Source organism: Bos grunniens, chromosome 16, assembly GCF_055505025.1.
Source record: "Bos grunniens cultivar Pamir isolate PY7600 chromosome 16, Bosgru_T2T1.0, whole genome shotgun sequence".
Taxonomy (NCBI): domain Eukaryota; kingdom Metazoa; phylum Chordata; class Mammalia; order Artiodactyla; family Bovidae; genus Bos; species Bos grunniens.
The window spans coordinates 42,481,970-42,500,196 of NC_141180.1; the positions used below are offsets into that span (position 1 = coordinate 42,481,970).

Consider the following 18,227-nt stretch of genomic DNA (forward strand, 5'->3'; position numbering starts at 1 on the left):
TATTGGCCTGTAGTTTTCTTTATTTGTGGGATCTTTGTCAGGTTTTGGTATTAGGGTGATGGTGGCCTCATAGAATGAGTTTGGAAGTTTACCTTCCTCTGCAATTTTCTGGAAGAGCTTGAGCAGGATAGGTGTTAGCTCTTCTCTAAATTTTTGGTAGAATTCAGCTGTGAAGCCGTCTGGACCTGGGCTTTTGTTTGCTGGAAGATTTTTGATTACAGTTTCAATTTCCGTGCTTGTGATGGGTCTGTTAAGATTTTCTATTTCTTCCTGGTCGAGTTTTGGAAAGTTGTACTTTTCTAAGAATTTGTCCATTTCTTCCACGTTGTCCATTTTATTGGCATATAATTGTTGATAGTAGTCCCTTACAATCCTTTGTATTTCTGTGTTGTCTGTTGTGATCTCTCCATTTTCATTTCTAATTTTATTGATTTGATTTTTCTCCCTTTGTTTCTTGATGAGTCTGGCTAATGGTTTGCCAATTTTATTTATCCTTTCAAAGAACCAGCTTTTGGTTTTGTTGATTTTTGCTATGGTCTCTTTTGTTTCTTTTGCATTTATTTATGCCCTAATTTTTAAGATTTCTTTCCTTCTACTAACCCTGGGGTTCTTCATTTCTTCCTTTTCTAGTTGCTTTAGGTGTAGAGTTAGGTTATTTATTTGACTTTTTTCTTGTTTCTTGAGGTGTGCCTGTATTGCTATGAACTTTCCCCTTAGGACTGCTTTTACTGTGTCCCACAGGTTTTGGGTTGTTGTGTTTTCATTTTCATTCGTTTCTATGCAAATTTTGATTTCTTTTTTGATTTCTTCTGTGATTTGTTGGTTATTCAGCAGCATGTTGTTCAGCCTCCATATGTTGGAATTTTTAATAGTTTTTCTCCTGTAATTGAGATCTAATCTTACTGCATTGTGGTCAGAAAAGATGCTTGGAATGATTTCTATTTTTTGGAATTTACCAAGGCTAGCTTTATGGCCCAGGATGTGATCTATCCTGGAGACGGTTCCATGTGCACTTGAGAAAAAGGTGAAATTCATTGTTTTGGGATGAAATGTCCTATAGATATCAATTAGGTCTAACTGGTCTATTGTATTATTTAAAGTTTGTGTTTCCTTGTTAATTTTCTGTTTAGTTGATCTATCCATAGATGTGAGTGGGATATTAAAGTCTCCCACTATTATTGTGTTATTGTTAATTTCTCCTTTCATACTTGTTAGCATTTGTCTTACATACTGCGGTGCTCCCATGTTGGGTGCATATATATTTATAATTGTTATATCTTCTTCTTGGATTGATCCTTTGATCATTATGTAGTGACCATCTTTGTCTCTTTTCACAGCCTTTGTTTTAAAGTCTATTTTATCTGATATGAGTATTGCTACTCCTGCTTTCTTTTGTCCCATATTTGCATGGAAAATCTTTTTCCAGCCCTTCACTTTCAGTCTGTATGTGTCCCCTGTTTTGAGGTGGGTCTCTTGTAGACAACATATGTAGGGGTCTTGTTTTTGTATCCATTCAGCCAGTCTTTGTCTTTTGGTTGGGGCATTCAACCCATTTACGTTTAAGGTAATTACTGATAAGTATGATCCCGTTGCCATTTACTTTATTGTTTTGGGTTCGAATTTATACACTGTTTTTGTGTTTCCTGTCTAGAGAATATCCTTTAGTATTTGTTGGAGAGCTGGTTTGGTGGTGCAAAATTCTCTCAGCTTTTGCTTGTCTGAAAAGCTTTTGATTTCTCCTTCATACTTGAATGAAATCCTTGCTGGGTACAATAATCTGGGCTGTAGGTTATTTTCTTTCATCATTTTAAGTATGTCTTGCCATTCCCTCCTGGCTTGAAGAGTTTCTATTGAAGGATCAGCTGTTATCCTTATGGGAATTCCCTTGTGTGTTATTTGTTGTTTTTCCCTTGCTGCTTTTAATATTTGTTCTTTGTGTTTGATCTTTGTTAATTTGATTAATATGTGTCTTGGGGTGTTTCGCCTTGGGTTTATCCTATTTGGGACTCTCTGGGTTTCTTGAACTTGGGTGATTATTTCCTTCCCCATTTTAGGGAAGTTTTCAACTATTATCTCCTCAAGTATTTTCTCATGGTCTTTCTTTTTGTCTTCTTCTTCTGGAACCCCTATGATTCGAATGTTGTAGTGTTTAATATTGTCCTGGAGGTCTCTGAGATTGTCCTCATTTCTTCTAATTCATTTTTCTTTTATCCTCTCTGATTCATTTATTTCTACCATTCTATCTTCTAATTCACTAATCCTATCTTCTGCCTCTGTTATTCTACTATTTGTTGCCTCCAGAGTGTTTTTAATTTCATTTATTGCATTATTCATTATATATTGACTCTTTTTTATTTCTTCTAGGTCCTTGTTAAACCTTTCTTGCATCTTCTCAATCCTTGTCTCCAGGCTATTTATCTGTGATTCCATTTTAATTTCAAGATTTTGGATCAATTTCACTATCATTATTCAGAATTCTTTATCAGGTAGATTCCCTATCTCTTCCTCTTTTGTTTGGTTTGGTGGGCATTTATCCTGTTCCTTTACCTGCTGGGTATTCCTCTGTCTCTTCATCTTGTTTAAATTGCTGAGTTTGGGGTGTCCTTTCTGTATTCTGGCAGTTTGTGGAGTTCTCTTTATTGTGGCTTTTCCTCGCTGTGTGTGGGTTTGTACAGGTGGCTTGTCAAGGTTTCCTGGTTAGGGAAGCTTGTGTCGGTGTTCTGGGGGGTGGAGCTGTATTTCTTCTCTCTCCTTTCGAAGAGTTGGGTTGCTTTTCTGGGTGCCTGATGTCCTCTGCCGGCATTCAGTAGTTGTTTTGTGGAGTTTACTCGACGTTTAGATGCTCTTTTGATGAATTTGTGGGGGAGAAAGTGTTCTCCCTGTCCTACTCCTCCGCCATCTTGGCTCCTCCCCCCATCACTGCTTTCTTTAAGGGTTCATGGTAATGAACTTTTGCTGAGTTTTTGTGTTTTAGAAATATTTTATTATCTTTATAGTTGGATATAATTTTGATGGAGCCTCCCTGGTAGCTCAACTGGTAAAGAATCTGCCTGCCATGTAGGAGACTCTGGTTCACTTCCTGGATCAGGAAGACCCCCTGGAGAAGGAATAGGCTACCCACTCCAGTATTCTTGGACTTCCCTGTTGGCTCAGATAGTAAAGAATCTGCTTACAAGGTGAGACACCTGGGTTTAATCCCTGGGTTGGGAAGATCCCCTGGAGGAGGGCAGGACAACCCACTGCTGTATTCTTGCCTGGAGAATCCTCATGGCAGAGAGCTTGGCAGGCTGTTGTCCATGGGTCGCAAAGAGTCGGACATGACTGAATGACTAAGAACAGCATGGCATAATTTTGATGATCTAAAAATCTTTGGTCACATATTTTTCTACTAAGGATTTGTAGGTACTGTTCCACTATATTTTAGAGTTGAATACTGAAGTGGAGAAGTCTAATGGAAGATTTATTTATTTTGTAATCTATAGGTGACTTTTTTACCCAAATGTTCAGAGAATTCTTTAACTCTAAAGTCCAATAACTTTGTTAGGAATGTTTTATTCTGTATAAAGTATGTCTTGAAAGTTTTTACCATCTTCAGCATATTTAATTAAAAATTCTTTTAGTTTTTAAATTTTACCTTTGAATACTTTTTTTCTGTTTTAATTGTCCATTATTTCTTCAGGGATATTATCTTTCTGTAATCTGTCTTCTCTATCATTACTCCCTAACTTTTCAAACTATTTCTTATTGGTTTACATCTTATTTTGCTAACATTTCTCAACCCTTTCCTTCTTGTCCCTTACTGGGTTATCAACATTATGTATTTTCTTCCATTGCCTGCAATGTAGTTTTTTTTTTTTTTTTTAAATAATGGTTATATATTTTTCTTACACTTCCTACCATACTTTGAAAGATTATTTTACATGTGCTCCCATTTTACCATTATATATTCCTGAGCACTTATATCTATAGACCTTTATTTTTAAATGTTTTGGATTCATGAATATAATTATTATCATTTTCAAGTACTCTGTAGAAACATTTTTTTTTCAACTTCAAAGAAAGATAGATCTCAATTTATTTCTGCCAAAGTATTGATAGTTATATTGGACATAGAACATTAGAGAAGCGTGTTCTGCCTCCCTAAGATAGACACTGATTCAAAAAGAGCCGTAATCCACAGTTTCTTTTTATACTTGTTTTGGTTGGTGGTACCTCTCTCCCATTCCCCAAAGGAGTGATCTGTTGACAGTGATGAGTAATGGTTTACCAGTTTGGAAACTGGAAGCAGAAACATCACTTTCTTTTAGAGTTTTGAGAGTTCTTTCTGAGTTCGGGTGTAGAAACATTTTTTAAGATTTGATTTGTTTCCTGCATTGCAAGTGGATTCTTTACAGCTGAGCTACCTGGGAAGCCCACAAGTATGATATGACTAAGTATTTTCTCATTCTTTGATGCCCTACGTACTTCCTGATGGCAAATGGGAACTCCTTCCTCTCATTCCAAATAAAGGATTATTAGTTTTGATCTTCAGAGAAGGCAATGGCACCCCACTCCAGTACTCTTGCCATGTATGGAGGAGCCTGGTAGGCTGCAGTCTATGGGGTCACTAAGAGTCGAACACGACTGAGCGACTTCACTTTCACTTTTCACTTTCATGCATTGGAGAAGGAAATGGCAACCCACTCCAGTGTTCTTGCCTGGAGAATCCCAGGGACGCGGGAGCCTGGTGGGCTGCCGTCTATGGGGTCGCACAGAGTCGGACATGACTGAAGCGACTTAGCGGCAGCAGCAGCAGCAGTTTTGATCTTCGTGGTAAGAAGCTAGTGGGAAAAAAACTGGTTGGTCAGATTTGTTCAAGGTTGAAAATTTTGGTTGTCTTCTTTTAGAATCTTACTGTACTCCCTCAACTCTACATTTTCTTTTGTTGAACTTTATTGGATTTGGTAGCTCTTCCTCATCTGTTGTGGGCTTCCCTGGTAGCTCAGATGGTAAAGAATCCGCCTGCAATGTGGGAGACCCGGGTTCAGTCCATAATTTGGGAAGATCCCCTGGAGAAGGGAATGGCAACCTACTCCAGTATTCTTGCCTGGAGAATTCCATGGACAAAGGAGCCTGGCAGGTGACGGTTGATGGGTTGCAAAGAGTTGGACAGGACGGAGCGACTCTCACTCGTATGTTGTAATTTGTGTTAGAGATGTTCATGTTTTGTTAAAGACTGGCATTTAAAAATATATATTATTCTTCAATGGGGAGAGGTGATTTTTAAGCAGCAAGGGAGAACTTTAGTGGTTTGCCACCTTCTTAAATTTTGAAATTCATCCGGTTGAATATTTTGTATGATAGTTTAATTACATACTTATACTCAGCTGTGTATTATAAAATAGAACTCTATTCTCATCATATATTTTAACTTCTGCTCATTATAGATATCATCTGAAAATTAAAGTCCATCCTAAACAAAGAAAATCTATAATTTTTCAAGGAAAACTTTTAGCTGCTATCCATTCTTTACCTGTTAAGACAAATTAAGAAATGAGAATTGAATTTTACTTACCTAGTAAAATAACTGATCCTCTTCTCAGATATGTTCTGGAACTCTCCAAGAATCCTAAGGTCTCAGATATCAAATCTGTAATGTATTTTTGATGAGAAATAAGCTGAAAATAAAAAGGAAAAAAATTCTCTCACTTCTTGAAAATACACATATGCTAAATTCAGAGAGGCTTCCAGGGAAATGAACTTGGTTGCTTATACCAAATCAGGGCCAGGTTAAAACTTGGGGGTTTCTATGTAGGAACGTTACTCTCTTGCTTGCAGGTATTATTCAGCTTGTTATATGATATCCAGTTTTTGGGTTTCCAACCTTTGGTTAACATCCTTCCATCCCTACCTGTCTATTGTTGCAGTTTATGCTGATTTTCAGAAAACCAGCTCATTCAGCCATGGAAAACTAATTCCAGTTTTTCTTTTGGTGATCTGAAATGCTGTGCCCATCTTTAGACTGCTCAAAGTAGGTGGGTTGGAGGAAGAAAAAATAGATGATCCATGTAAAGGAGAAGAAAGTGGGAAAATTTAATTTTTGTCTGGTCTCAAGCCCTAGCTGTAATTGTCCACTTATTATCTTCTCTTCAGAGTCCTTCTGGATTCACCTTGTGCCCATTATGCTTTTGATCACTTTGTATATCCTTTAACATTGTCTTGGTAACTCTTAGGGTAGTAAATCTTGAGTGGACACTTACAAGATTGTTACAGATGTTGAGCACCACCAGCTCAAAATTGTAATATTCATCCTTTAGGAAATATAATGTTGACCATTTTAATTCTGAGGCACAGATTTTTAATGTATATTTACATGCCTGTGAAGCAGAAAAAGGTCAGTAAAGATCCATTCCATCTGGTGTTATATAAAACACTGTGATTCTCTGCAAAACTAAGACAAACAAAATTTTAGGACTTACTTTAACTACTCTTTCCTCGGTGTCTTCCAAAAACAGGATCAGAGGCACCAAGCCTGCATAAACCACATCATTTAGCATCCATGTGTACTGACTCATGTCCATGAGTAACTGACCAAAGTGGCGAATGGCCATACTCCGAATACCTTCATTACCCTAAAACATGCACACAGAAAAGACCTCATTTGAGGATATATATACACACACACTAAATATATACACACACTAACATATAGTATGTGTATATATATATATATATATATATACACACACACACTATATAGTATATATATTTATATAATGTATATAACTATATATGATGTGTATATATGTGTGTGTATATATTTATCATTTGTTTTTAGAAAAGATTCACCTTGGGTAAATTCACCTTGGGTCTAAGAAATCATCTCTTCTTCTGATTTTAAAATAAGACTTACTTACCAAAATTCATATTACATGAAAGAAAATCCCCTGTGAAAAGTGAGCTTCTTAAATTTAGGAAGATAGTATTTAATAACATACTAAAGATATAATTGGGGATGGTCTTGATCACTCTCTCCTGTACAATGCCATGAACCTCCATCCATAGTTCTTGCTCCTTGGAAGAAAAGCTATGACCAACCTAGACAGTATATTAAAAAGCAGAGATATTACTTTGCCAATAACAGTGCATCTAGTCAAAGCTATAGTTTTTCCGGTAGCCATGTATGGATGTGAGAGTTGAACCATAAAGAAAGCTTAGAGCTGAAGAATTGATGCTTTTGAACTGTGGTGTTGGAGAAGACTCTTGTGAGTCCTTTGGACTGCAAGGAAATCAAACCAGTCAATCCTAAAGAAAATCAGTCCTGAATATTCATTGGAAGAACTGATGATGAAGCTGAAACTCCAATACTTTGGTCACCTGATGCGAAGAACTGACTCATTGAAAAAGACCCTGATTCTGGGAAAGATTGAAGGCTGGAGGGGAAGGGGACGACAGAGGATGAGATGGTTGCATGGCATCACCAACTTGACGGACATGCGTTTGAGCAAGCTTCGAGAGTTGGTGATGGACAGGGAAGCCTGGCATGCTGCAGTCCATGGGGTCACAAAGAGTCAGACATGACTGAGCAACTGAACTGAACTGAAAGATATAACATGTAAAAATCCATATAACTTGGAGATAATTTCTATCAAAATACTTAGGGTAATGTAACCATGATATATTCAAATGCTGGAGGCCTTTACAGAATTGCTACTGAATACCAACGTGAGTTCTTTGCATACTGGCATAATACTAGGTTTCCAAGGGTTTACTTAGTCCAAATAGGACGGTGATTGGATTATAAGGATTCTAGAAGAGAAAAATTACAAGTCAGAGGAAGAGGTTAATTTTTAAAAAATATAATATCACTTCCAGGTTTTACAAAAATATTATTCCATTTTGAAGATAATTATTTACATGGACATACTAATTATCAGCTGTATGAACTTGGTCTAATATTCACTTCAGTTTGCCTCAGTTTGCTTATATGTAAACTGGAAAATAGTAATAGAGTTGTCTTCTAGTGAAAGTGAAAGTCGCTCAGTCATGTCCGACTCTTTGGGACCCTGTGGACTATTCAGTCCGTGGAATTCTCCAGGCCAGAATACTGTAGTAAGTAGCCTTTCCCTTCTCCAGGGGACCTTCCCAACCCAGTGATTGAACTCAGGTGTCCCACATTGCAGGTGGATTCTTTACGTGCTGAGCCACAAGGGAAGCCCAAGAGAGTTGTCTAGAGAATTATATGAAATTGTCCATGTAAATCCCTTAGAATAATGCCTGGTGTACAGTAAATGCTCAATAAATTTTAGCCAGTGTTATTATTACTATTATTATGTCCTTATAAAAATCTTTTCTGCCACTAAGTTTCCTCTTTCTATAATTTAATAATATTGAGCCCCCTTTCAATGAAATCTGCAGAACTAGTAAGAAGTTACAAATTTTGGCAAGATAATTTACTATGACACAATTCTCTGGTTCACAAACAACTCATCAAAGGAGTCTTTAAAAACAAATAGATTTCTCATAGCATACCAACATGTTCTTGTTTATTAAAATACTATATTTTTAATAAACTATACATTTACCATAAATACTACACATTACCATAAAAATGAGAATTTTCAAAATGCACAACTTTCTGATCAAAGACTTTCTAATTAATGTTTTCTATGATAATAAATTCATTTGGGGTATTACACATGTCAACTCTAATACCCATAATATACCTGCTACTCACTCTGTTTTACAGATGATGTACTAACAGACTGAGCCACTTGCTCAAGATTTCACAGCTAGTCAGTGGCAGCACAGGGATTTGAACCTAGAAAGTCCAGATTCTGTGTTAACAAATATAGCCACTAAACTACAATTCCTCTTTCATCTAAAAATAAAGGCTACATTTTGACTCTCATTTCCTATGGTCAGACTTCTGTAGCTTAAAAACAAACATACAGGGCTTTCCTGGTGGCTCTGTGGTAAAGAATCTGCCTACCAATGCAGGAGACATGGGTTTGATCCCTGATCCGGGAAGATCTCTCATGCCATGGAGCAACTAAGCCTGTGAGTCACAATTAGCCTGTGCTCTAGAGCCCAGGAGCCACAGCAACTGAGCGCATGTGCAGCAACGACTGAAGCCCAAGTACCCTGAAGCCCATACTCTGAAACGAGAGAGGAAACTACAGTGAGAAGACTGTGCACTGCGACTAGAGTATAGCCCCTGCTTGCTGCAACTAGAGAAAAGCCCAAGCAGCACGGAAGACCCAGCACAGCCAAAAATAAATGAATACATAAAATTTTAAAAATGTGTAAAAACACATATACAAACTTAGAGCTTACTTGGTCAATATTATTATCTCTGGAAAACAAATGGCAGATCGGCACAAATTGACTGCCTTCTGTTCACTTATTCTGGAATGTAATATCATTGCCTTAGCTGGCGCTTCAGCTGAATGATGAAACCCAATGATCTCACATATCTGTGAGAAACTCACATGATCCATCAGAGGACAGTAGCTGGAGGCAATTCTGGTAGACAGGGAGGAGTAGGTCACCTTGTCCAGTCTGTCTAAAAGTTTTCTGAGGGTTATCAAGGCCCGGATTATAACAGTCATGTCTTTGGAAAGGAAGGCGTCCAAAATGGATGTTAACAAGCTGCAGACATTTTCTATCTATGTATAACAGAAAGAAAGCGGTGGGAATTAGGGACTAGAAGGAGACTTGAGGTAGCATTTGATACACACACCTCTGAGTGTGGGCACCATGCAGTGATGTGCTGGGGCTGGCTTATAGGAATCAATTGTCAAAAAAAGTCACTATTAAAAATTTAAATTTTGTAAATTTAGAAATAAATAAAAAACAATGGTAGTAAATATTCAAGACTCATTTCTTCCTATTTCTTTTGCTAAATTTTCTAATTTTTTCTGCCTTTCAGGTTGTTTACATGTATTGTATCTGGATGGTGGAAATATTAACTAATAATGTGCTACTGTGCATCTCTGCCCAGATCCATGTTTACTGATGTCCCTTTGATAGATTGAAATCAGCGATGGTGGGAGTATTTACATCAGGGAATAAGTGGTCTTATTTTCACAGAGTTGATTGTTTAATAAATATTTACCAACATGCCATTGGCAGTACTAACATCTAAACATGAGAGCCACTGAGCTCCTGAGCTAAGTTGTGGGCCTCAATTGCAGATCAGAGACATGCAGAGTATCAAGCCATTAAAACATGAAAAGGAGGCATCAAAAAAGAGAAAGAAACGCTGGAAAGAAAAGAAGTAAAAGAAATAAATACTATTTGCCAAAGTAATAGCCAGAAGACACTTGTGTCATGCAGGAAAACTGAGTCCTTACTAGTAGATGGTATATTAAACCTCAATCCAGATCACTTTCTACTGTGTCTCTCTTGGTCAGAGCACTAGACAAGGCAATAAATAACTTTCTATTTATAATTCATACTATTGACTCCTATGATTTATCTAAAGCAAATTAACTATGGCTCACTTCATTCTAAATTTAAAATGAGTGCCCACTGACTGTCTTTAAGCTTTCAGAGACTATGCTTAATACATATACTGCTGCTGCTACTGCTGCTAAGTCGCTTCAGTCATGTCTGACTCTGTGCGACCGCAGAGACGTCAGCCCAACCAGGCTGTGCCATCCCTGGGATTCTCCAGGCAAGAACACTGGAGTGGGTTGCCATTTCCTTCTCCAAATACATATACTAGGATTTATTAAATTTCTTATTAAATCAGTAACAATTTATGGAATATCTGCAGTCTCAGCATTGTGCAAGGTACTTTGGAATTTGCAAGTGAATTACAAAACTTAGGAATATGCTTTGATGTACTCTTCTGGGAAGGCAAGTATTCACATGACAGTGGGAAATGATATGGGACAGTAGTTCTCCAGTTTAGCCTGTACCAGAATCACCTGGCTAAAATCTTTGCCTGTGTGGATCACAACAAACTGTGGAAAATTCTTCAGGAGATGGGAATATCAGACCACCTCACCTGCCTCCTGAGAAATCTGTATGCAGGTCAATAAGCAACAGTTAGAACCAGACATGGAACAACGGACTGGTTCAAAATTGGGAAAGGAATACGTCAAGGCTGTATATTGTCACCCTGCTTATTTAACTTCTATGCAGAGTACATCATGCAAAATGCTGGGTTGGATGAAACAAAAGCTGGAATCAAGACTGCAGGGAGAAATATGAATAACCTCAGATACACAGATGACACCACCCTTATGGCAGAAAGCAAAGAGGAACTAAAGAGCCTCTTGATGAAAGTGAGAGAGGAGAGGGAAAAAGTTGGTTTAAAACTCAACATTCAGAAAACTAAGATTATGGCATCCGGTCCCATCACTTCATGGCAAATAGATGGGGAAACAAGGGAAACAGTGACAGACTTTATTTTCCTGGGCTCCAAAATCACTGCACATGGTGACTGCAGCCTTGAAATTAAAAGACGCTTACTCCTTGGAAGAAAAGCTATGACCAACCTAGACAGCATATTAAAAAGCAGAGACATTACTTTGCCAACAAAGGTCCATCTAGTCAAAGCTATGGTTTTCCCAGTAGTCATGTATGCATGTGAGAGTTGGACCATAAAGAAAGCTGAGTGCCGAAGAATTGATGCTTTTGACCTGTGATGTTGGAAAAGACTCTTAAGTGTCCCTTGGACTGCAAGGAGATGAAACCAGTCGATCCTAAAGGATATCAGTCCTGAATATTCATTAGAAGGACTGATGCTGAAGCTGAAACTCCAATACTTTGGCCACCTGATGTGAAGAACTGACTCTTTTGAAAAGACCTTGATGCTGGGAAAGATAGAAGGCAGAAGGAGAAAGGGACGACAGAGGATGAGTTGGTTGGATGGCATCACCAACTCGATAGATGTGATTTTGAGCAACTCCGGGAGTTGGTGATGGACAGAGAAGCCTGGTAATCTGCAGTCTATGGATTTGCAAAGAATCAGACACGACTGAGTGACTGAACCGAACTGAACTGAGGATCACCTGGAGGAATTTTGAAGTCATAGGTTGGTGGGCACAACCTCTAGGATTTCTGATTCCATAGGCCTGTGATAGGGCCTGACAAGGTGCATTTTTAACAAGTTTCCAAGAGACACTGATGCTGTTAGTTTCAGAGCCATAGGTAGAGAGCCATAAATATAAATATTATATAAGCAAGTGCTTATAGTTGGAGTGGCTCTGAAAGGGATCAGGGTGCTAGAAAGCAGAATATTCAGTGAAATTTGACTTGAGATAATCATTGAAAAATAAGAAAAATGTGAATGGGTGAAGGAGGAAAGTAGTATAAAGGAAGAAAAAACTTGAATGAACGCTCTGAGACAGGAATTAGTGTGTATTCATGTGTATATGTTGGAGTGAAAAATAACTTACAGACATGTGGTTTAGACTGAAACAAGAGTGTTTATGTAAGGCAATTTTGATAAGTCCTGCGTGTAGTGAATAATCTTCTGGGAAAATATAAATAAGATGATAAAGCCTATTAACAACACATCCTTTCAATTCAACTCAGTTTCCTTATTGATAAAATACTTGACTTTGTTTTAGTGATGTATAAACTAAAAATAATCAGTGTTTTGTCAGTAATGATATTGAGTTATCTCAGATCATCAAATCTCAGATCGTAACTTTGAGTGCTGGCAGACACAAATCACATACACATGCATACCTCATTGATAACTGGTGCCATACTGGCAATTTTCTGAAGGCTCAATTTGCAAACTGCAGGATCGGGATCATTGACCCAGTTTCTGAAGAGAACCAAAAATTTTTCTGGGAATGGGTCCTTGAAGAAATTATTGAGAAGCTAAAAGAAAACAGTTAAGTTTGTAGATGGAATAATGGCCAAGAAAGATTTTTTTGCTTCAGTAATAAAAATCAAGACATGTTTAGTAAAACGAATACAAATCACACTAAAACTCTAAATACATACACAAACTTTTACTTCACATATATTTCTGGGCCCATAGAGGGAAGGAGAAGTAGCAGATGTAATAAGAAATACGTGCTTTGTTATATACATATGATGAAAGAAAATTTCATACATATAGATATGATGAAAGAAATTTTTCACATAGGATAATAGAGTTTATGTTAACTTTTTATACTTTTATGCTGCCTCCTCTTTCTCTTACCTGGAGAACCTTGGTGCCTAATAGCAGTTATATGTTTACTTATTCATTTTCTACCATGTAATGCATACCATGGGCTTCCCTGGTGGCTCAGATGGTAAAGAATCTGCCTGCAGTGCAGGAGCATGTGTGTGTGCTAAGTCACTTCAGTTGTGTCTGACTCTTTGTGGCCCTATGGACTGTAGTCCGCCAGGCTCCTCGGCCCATGGGATTCTCCAGGCAAGAATACTGGAGTAGGTTGCTGTGCCCTACTCCAAGGGATCTTCCCAACTCAAAGATCAAACCCATGTCTCTTATGTCTCCTGTATTGACAGGCAGGTTCTTTACCTCTAGCATTACCTGGGAAGTCCGGGAGACCCAGGTTCAATCACTGGGTCCAGAATATCCCTTGGAGAAGGGCATAGGAACCCACTCCTGTATTCTTGCCTAGAGAATCCCATGGACAGAGGAGCCTGGTCTCCTACAGTCCATGGGGTTGCAGAGAGTTGGACATGACTAAGCGACTAACACTTTCAATGCATATCATAATCTTAAAATTATGGTCTCAATGCATATAACATCAATAAACCCTCTGAGGCGGGGAAAATATTTCTTTACAGACTTTTTTTAATCTTTGTGATTTATCTCACTAATGATGTTTAAAGTACCGTGTTCATATGTTACTTGATATCCTCCACAAATCTGTGGTGTGTGTGTGTGTGTGTGTGCATGTGTGTGAGAGAGAGAATCATACAATTCATTAAGAAAAAACTAAGGTCATAGTAGCTAAATGGATAAAGGTCAGGGTATCCATAATATGAAACTTTAATTTATAGATAATAATATTTTAAAAATGTTCAACCTCTCTGAAAGTTTTAACAGTAAGAACAAATCAAATCACCCGCAGGACATCTATTCTACCTTTCACATTGGACAGCTTGTCCACGGTAGTGAAGTGCTATGGAATGAGCTCCCCCATGAACTGTGTGGGGAGCACCGATGGCCCTGCCTTCCAGTTAACCGTCCCCAGCCTGAGAATGTTTATGTCGCTAAGTTGTGTCCGACTCTTCTGTGACCCCATGGACTGTAGCCTGCCAGGCTCCTCTGTTCATGGGATTTCCCAGGCAAGAATACCGGGCCGAGTTGCCATTTCCTTTTCCAGATGCTCTTCCTGACTCAGAGATCAAACCTGCGTCTCCTGCATTGGCAGGCAGATTGTTTACCACTGAGACACCAGGGAAGCCCAAGAATGCTTATACACTTTAGTTATTATTGCAAATTCTTGGAATCTGTTATAAGAAAATAAAATACCGAAAGAAAGAAAATTTAGGCACAAAAATGTAAACTTGATTGCTATTTACAGTAGTAGAAAACTGCTGCTGCTGCTGCTGCTAAGTCGCTTCAGTTGTGTCCGACTCTGTGCGACCCCACAGAGGGCAGCCCACCAGGCTCCCCCGTCCCTGGGATTCTCCAGGCAAGAACACTGGAGTGGGTTGCCATTTCCTTCTCCAGTGCATGAAAGTGAAAAGTGAAAGGGAAGTCACTCAGTTGTGTCTGACTCTTAGTGACCCCATGGACTACAGCCTACCAGGCTCCTCCGTCCGTGGGATTTTCCAGGCAAGAGTACTGGAGTGGGGTGCCATTGCCTACTCCAGTAGAAAACTAGAAATAACAAATATGAATATATGGCATGGGCATTGGTAATACTATCTTAGGTGTCATTGGCTTAAAAGACCAAAATTAGGTAAAATACATAGATTGTGTGCTCAGAATAACTAAAGGCCAAGAGGCTGCATAGTTGAACTGGAAAGTTGACAATTGTCCAGAAATTCTAAACAGAGAAAGCAGTGGAAGAGTGTGGTCATTGCTGATTTCCTGGAAGGACAGTCACGTGACTCTCCAATTGTATTACATCCATGATGTAATATTACATCCAGTAAGTATTACATCCATGATGAGAGAGGCAACTAGGTTTCATTCAACATTATCAGGTATATTAATGACGCTTATATAAATTTTATGTAGTCTGTATGTTTATTTTTTATTTGTTTTTTTTTTCAGGCTCAAGGATTCTTATTTTATTCAAAGGATTTTAAGCCATTACTGTCGATCCTTTTGATGATCAGATTGTCATAGGTTTTCCTGGGGATGGTCCTTCAAGCTGGCTTCTGTGTCCTTTTGACCCATTCTGTCATTTTTTTAAGTAAGTCTGGCAGAACAGGGTGTTTCAGATTCATTGCGTACATTCCCTGGAATCAACCATTCCTACAGGGAACCCTTGTTCCTTTTGTGGGAAACAGTATGTAGAAACCAAGATCTGAGGAGTAGAGGTACTCACAACTTCTAGGCCTTTCTGAGCTAAGAAATTTTTTTTCTCCCTCCCTCCATCCTTTTTTTCTCCCCCACCACTTGTCTTTCTCTTCATCCATCTATTAATGTTAAAAACCTGAATTCATTTGCTTTATTTGAGATAGAAATTAAAAACAAATAGTAAGTGTAAATCTCTTTTAACTGTGTTATTGTAGGGGAGGGATTTTGTATGTTATGTTTAGACCAGTTCAGTATTTGTACATAATTAAAGGATAGTACAATAAAAATAATGAGTCACATAATAAAATATGAGAGATTCAAATGTATTAAGCAAGTTTGAAAAACATAGGTGACTTGCTATTGCAATGTTAAGTTAAACTAATTCATGTATCCTTCTGAAAGCTTTAGAAGTACATACTATAGTGTAGGGGTATGCCTTTGTAATTTATTAACTATTTTCCTATGAAGCTTGAAATCATGTCATACTTTGGGAAATATTTAGCATCATACCTTAAATCGAAACTTGTATATTACATATTACTTTTAGGGAAGGTTAGATTTCATTTAGTTAATTTCATTTTATAGAATTTTCTACATGCCTTTTGTGAGCAAAAATCTTCAATTTGCTTAATTCTTTATGGCATTCCAATATTTGATGTAATGTTCATGTACAAAGTGATAGAGTTCTATAGCTTCATGTTACCCAGTTATTTAGTCCATTCTTTTTTTTTTCCTCCATGCAGTCTGAAATCTCATTTAGATCCAAATGTTACCTAGCACCTTTAGTAAACTCAATTATCCACATACTTTAACAAGCATGCAGAGATATATGAATTAGTTCTACAAAAATAATTAGTTTGCACAATTCAAACCCCTTCAAAGTTCAATTTCTGGAACAGTCTAAAGGGACAACCCTCTCATAGTCCAAATCTATCTTCACCTTACCCCCTCAGCTTCAGATATCTGTTATTGTCTTAACTTTTGGTAAGAATCAGTATATGGAGAGGGAGATAAAACACTGGAATGTTGATTTAAGTTTGGATGAGGAAAGGAAATGAGAACCCAGTTATTCACAGTCTCCTAGTGAAACTCACTTCAGTGAAGAATATTATTGTGATGACACTGTCTTCTGACCTTCTAGGACCTTCTACAGCGAGTTTGTAGAGATAATGCAAGGTCTCTGGAAACTGTGGAAAGTTGTATTCACTGAGAGTTCTGTAAAGAAGAATAAGGCACTGAATTAGCAAAGAAGATAAAACACTTTCTGCATCAGCAAATGCTAATGGTAGAAAAGGGAGAACCATTAGCCTTATATTTTGTATCATGCAGATAAAAAGAATATTCTCAAATATCCCTTAATCCAAGGTAAACTGCAGCCCCATTATGAATTCTGTGCAGACTCTGGGGAGTTATATGTACCTGGATCACTGATAATATCTCTGTCCTTAACATCAGTCCTCTTTCCTGTTTCTCCTATCCTGTGTCACAGTATAGACTGCCCTATGTTACTGCAAGCTCCCATCCATGCCTGACCAAAAGTAGAAAAAATAAATAATACAAAATAAGTATCTTGACAATCAAAGGTGACCACACAGATTACACTGGTAGTTTTAGACCAAATCATTCCTTTGAATGATATAATTAAGAAACTATCTTGGGAGATATCCTAGGTTATTAAGGAGAAGAGGTGGTGAGCCCTGATTCACTGAGCCATTCTCTATAAGACACTTGGGCCAGTGACCAGGCTCACAGTTATTCCAACATGCTGGCCTGGATCAGATTAGCAGGACTGGGAAGGATCATGTAACAGAGCTTCGATTTGAAGATTCCAGGAAGAGAAGCACTAAAGTGTTGTTGTTCAGTTGCTATTTTGCATCTGACTTTTGGCGACCCCGTGGACTGTAGCACATGGGCTCCTTTGTCCCCCACTGTCTCCTGGAGTTTGCTCAAACTCATGTCCATTGAGTTGGTGATACCATCCAACCATCTCATCCTCTGTCACCCCCTTCTTCTCCTGATCTCAGTCTTTCCCAGCATCAGGGTCTTTTTCTGATGCTCAAATTTGAATGGGCATACAGATCAATCAGGGATCTTGCTAAAATGCAGCTTCTGATTAGTAGGTTTGGAGAGGGCCTTGAGATTCTGCATATTTCACTCCCAGGTGATGCTATTTGTATGTGGACCATGCTTTGAGTAAGAAGATTCAAATGTACTAAGGTACTGATGATAGAATGATTCTATCTGTAGGATGGAAAGGTACCACCTTTTGTTTTTATATAAAATATGTTCTTGAAATCTATGTGCAAATAAGATGTTGGTTTAAAAGCTCCAAGAGTCCAGGAACCATATGCAGTGTACTTTCTGAGTCAGTCACAACTTCAAATGGTCTACTAAGTTGTCAAGGCCATGTATCGTGATTCTTGATCAGAAAATCTGATTCCTGTAATCAGAAGCTTGCTATTCACTGGTGGATTAACTAGAAAAAGAACTGTGGTACAAGTAAAATCCCTTTTCTATTATACTTTCCCAAATTTATCTGTCTCATTGGGCACAGGTTTATATCAGACCTCTTCTAAGTGGGAGCACATTTATAACCATCTGATGTCTATAAAGCAGAAATCAGCTAACAACAGAGGAAGGAAGAAGCAGATTCCCCTCCAGCTCTCCTTATCTGAAAGAGAAACTTGTTGGGTAGAGGAAGGATAATTTGGTATCTATATCATTAGGTAAGAGAGAAAGGCAAGGAAAAGTAAACCCCCCCTCAAAAATAAGTGAAAAAGTAGAAGTTGAA

The 18,227-nt window shown here is 38.0% G+C and overlaps 1 protein-coding gene across 1 annotated transcript in view; it reads right to left on the bottom strand.

Annotated features, from left to right (window-relative positions):
• MROH9 (maestro heat like repeat family member 9) overlaps nucleotides 1-18,227 on the bottom strand; it is a 79,928-nt gene that overhangs the window by 15,669 nt on the left and 46,032 nt on the right. The window contains exons 12-17 of the mRNA XM_086344754.1: nucleotides 16,531-16,651; nucleotides 12,685-12,822; nucleotides 9,471-9,647; nucleotides 6,459-6,611; nucleotides 6,240-6,356; nucleotides 5,555-5,657 (exon numbers count right to left, since the gene is read on the bottom strand). Coding sequence (XP_086200880.1) covers nucleotides 5,555-5,657; nucleotides 6,240-6,356; nucleotides 6,459-6,611; nucleotides 9,471-9,647; nucleotides 12,685-12,822; nucleotides 16,531-16,651 — 809 coding nt within the window. The remainder of the gene's footprint in view (nucleotides 1-5,554; nucleotides 5,658-6,239; nucleotides 6,357-6,458; nucleotides 6,612-9,470; nucleotides 9,648-12,684; nucleotides 12,823-16,530; nucleotides 16,652-18,227) is intronic.